We start from the raw sequence: 1,530 nt of genomic DNA, 5'->3' as shown, positions 1-1,530 counted from the left end.
CCCATTTCAGACTATCTTTATTAAGATTTTTGCTGTTCCAAAATGTTTTCAGTTTTAGAAATGTGTTGTTAGGATCTGTGTAGTCAGATATTGCTGTTGTCGATCAAGATATAACTTCGTGCAATTTTGTGTTTCAGGGCTCATGAATCAAGCAAACAAACATGAAAAATGGATTAAGGCTGATGCCCCAAAAGGCACTGTAAGTTTTAGAAGTCAAAGCTGGTTTCAGTCCTTGAAACTGCAGGACTGAGAATGGTTTTTTATTTATAATTTTTAGCAATGATTAATAGATCCATGACTACAAAAATGCAAATATCACTGTTCACATAAATATCGAAAACAGATCAATAAATTGGAATGTGTACTAGTGAAGTGTCTTGTGATAGGGGGGCTTTTCAAAATTTATACTTGGCTATTGTATTAGTTTCCTATTGCTTTGTAACAAATTACCATAAACTATCGACTTAAAATAACACCTATTTATCAGCTCACAATTCTGTAGGTCAGGAGCTCAGCATGGCTGGATCCTCTGCTGAGGGTAGCCACAAGGCTGGACTCCAGGTGTTGGCTGGGCCGAGTTCTCACCTGGATGGCTCCAGGGAGAAATCTGCTTCCGAGCTCATTCATATTGTTGACAAAATCCAGTTCCTTGTGACTGTATGAATGAAGTTTTCTTGTTGTCAATAAGAGATCACTCTAAACTTCTAGAGGCCACCCACATCCCTTCTCATGTGGCCCTCTCCATCTTCAAGCCAGCAGTGATGCATTCAGTTCTTCTCACGCTTTGAATATCTGACCTCTTTTGCGACCAGCTGAAGAAAACTCTGCTATTAAGGGGCTCACTGTATTAGGTCAGGCCTATCCAGGATAATCTTTGTTTTGCCATGTAAGATAAATGTAATTTTGAGAGTGATATCTGATCATATTCAGTTTCCATTCATACTCAAGAGGAGGAGATTATATAAAGACAAAGATAATGGTGGGGGTAGTTATCTTAGAATTTTTTGTACCATAGCTCTCATGTAACATGTTTTCTACTTAGTAGTTACAACATCAGTGTAAATTTAAGCTTGAATAAAACAAATCATTAATGTGATGTAATTTCTACTGATTCTTTTTTTTGCATAATTTAAGACATAACTCATTAGTGGGGGAGAAACATTTTAGCTATTTTATAACCTGATGTATAAAGATGGATTTTCACTTTTATAATGGTGTACTGTATAAAGTTATTTTATGAATTCTCTTTTAAACCTTACTTATATAATCCTGGAATATTTATACAACACTGAAAAGAAATATTAGGTTTTATATTTTTTATGATTAGTATACATTAATTCTTAAACACTGATTTCCAAATATTGTTATAGTAGTCTCTTTTTGTTAATATTTTTTTTCTTTAGAGTCGTCTGTTTTTAACTTCTTATTTTGGAAACAAAAAGTCAGCTTTGGGTGATATTCCAAAGTCTCCCTTTACTTTACCCTTAATGAAATCAAAATTTGTACAGGTTTCGGTGATACTCACACATT

The 1,530-nt window shown here is 34.2% G+C and overlaps 1 protein-coding gene across 5 annotated transcripts in view; it reads left to right on the top strand.

The window, feature by feature from the left end:
- The window catches only part of FAM185A (family with sequence similarity 185 member A), a 54,768-nt gene extending 53,672 nt beyond the window's left edge, over positions 1-1,096 (top strand). For all 5 annotated transcript variants that reach the window (XM_025041918.1, XM_015599481.2, XM_015599480.2 and 2 more), the window contains one exon: positions 138-1,096. In XM_025041918.1, the coding sequence (XP_024897686.1) occupies positions 138-250 (113 nt within the window). In that variant the 3' untranslated portion in view covers positions 251-1,096. The remainder of the gene's footprint in view (positions 1-137) is intronic.
- The last annotated feature ends 434 nt before the right edge of the window (positions 1,097-1,530 follow it).

The sequence above is a fragment of the Pteropus alecto genome, unplaced genomic scaffold, assembly GCF_000325575.1.
Source record: "Pteropus alecto unplaced genomic scaffold, ASM32557v1 scaffold109, whole genome shotgun sequence".
NCBI classification, from domain to species: Eukaryota; Metazoa; Chordata; class Mammalia; order Chiroptera; family Pteropodidae; genus Pteropus; species Pteropus alecto.
This window is presented reverse-complemented; position numbering and strand designations above follow the sequence as displayed.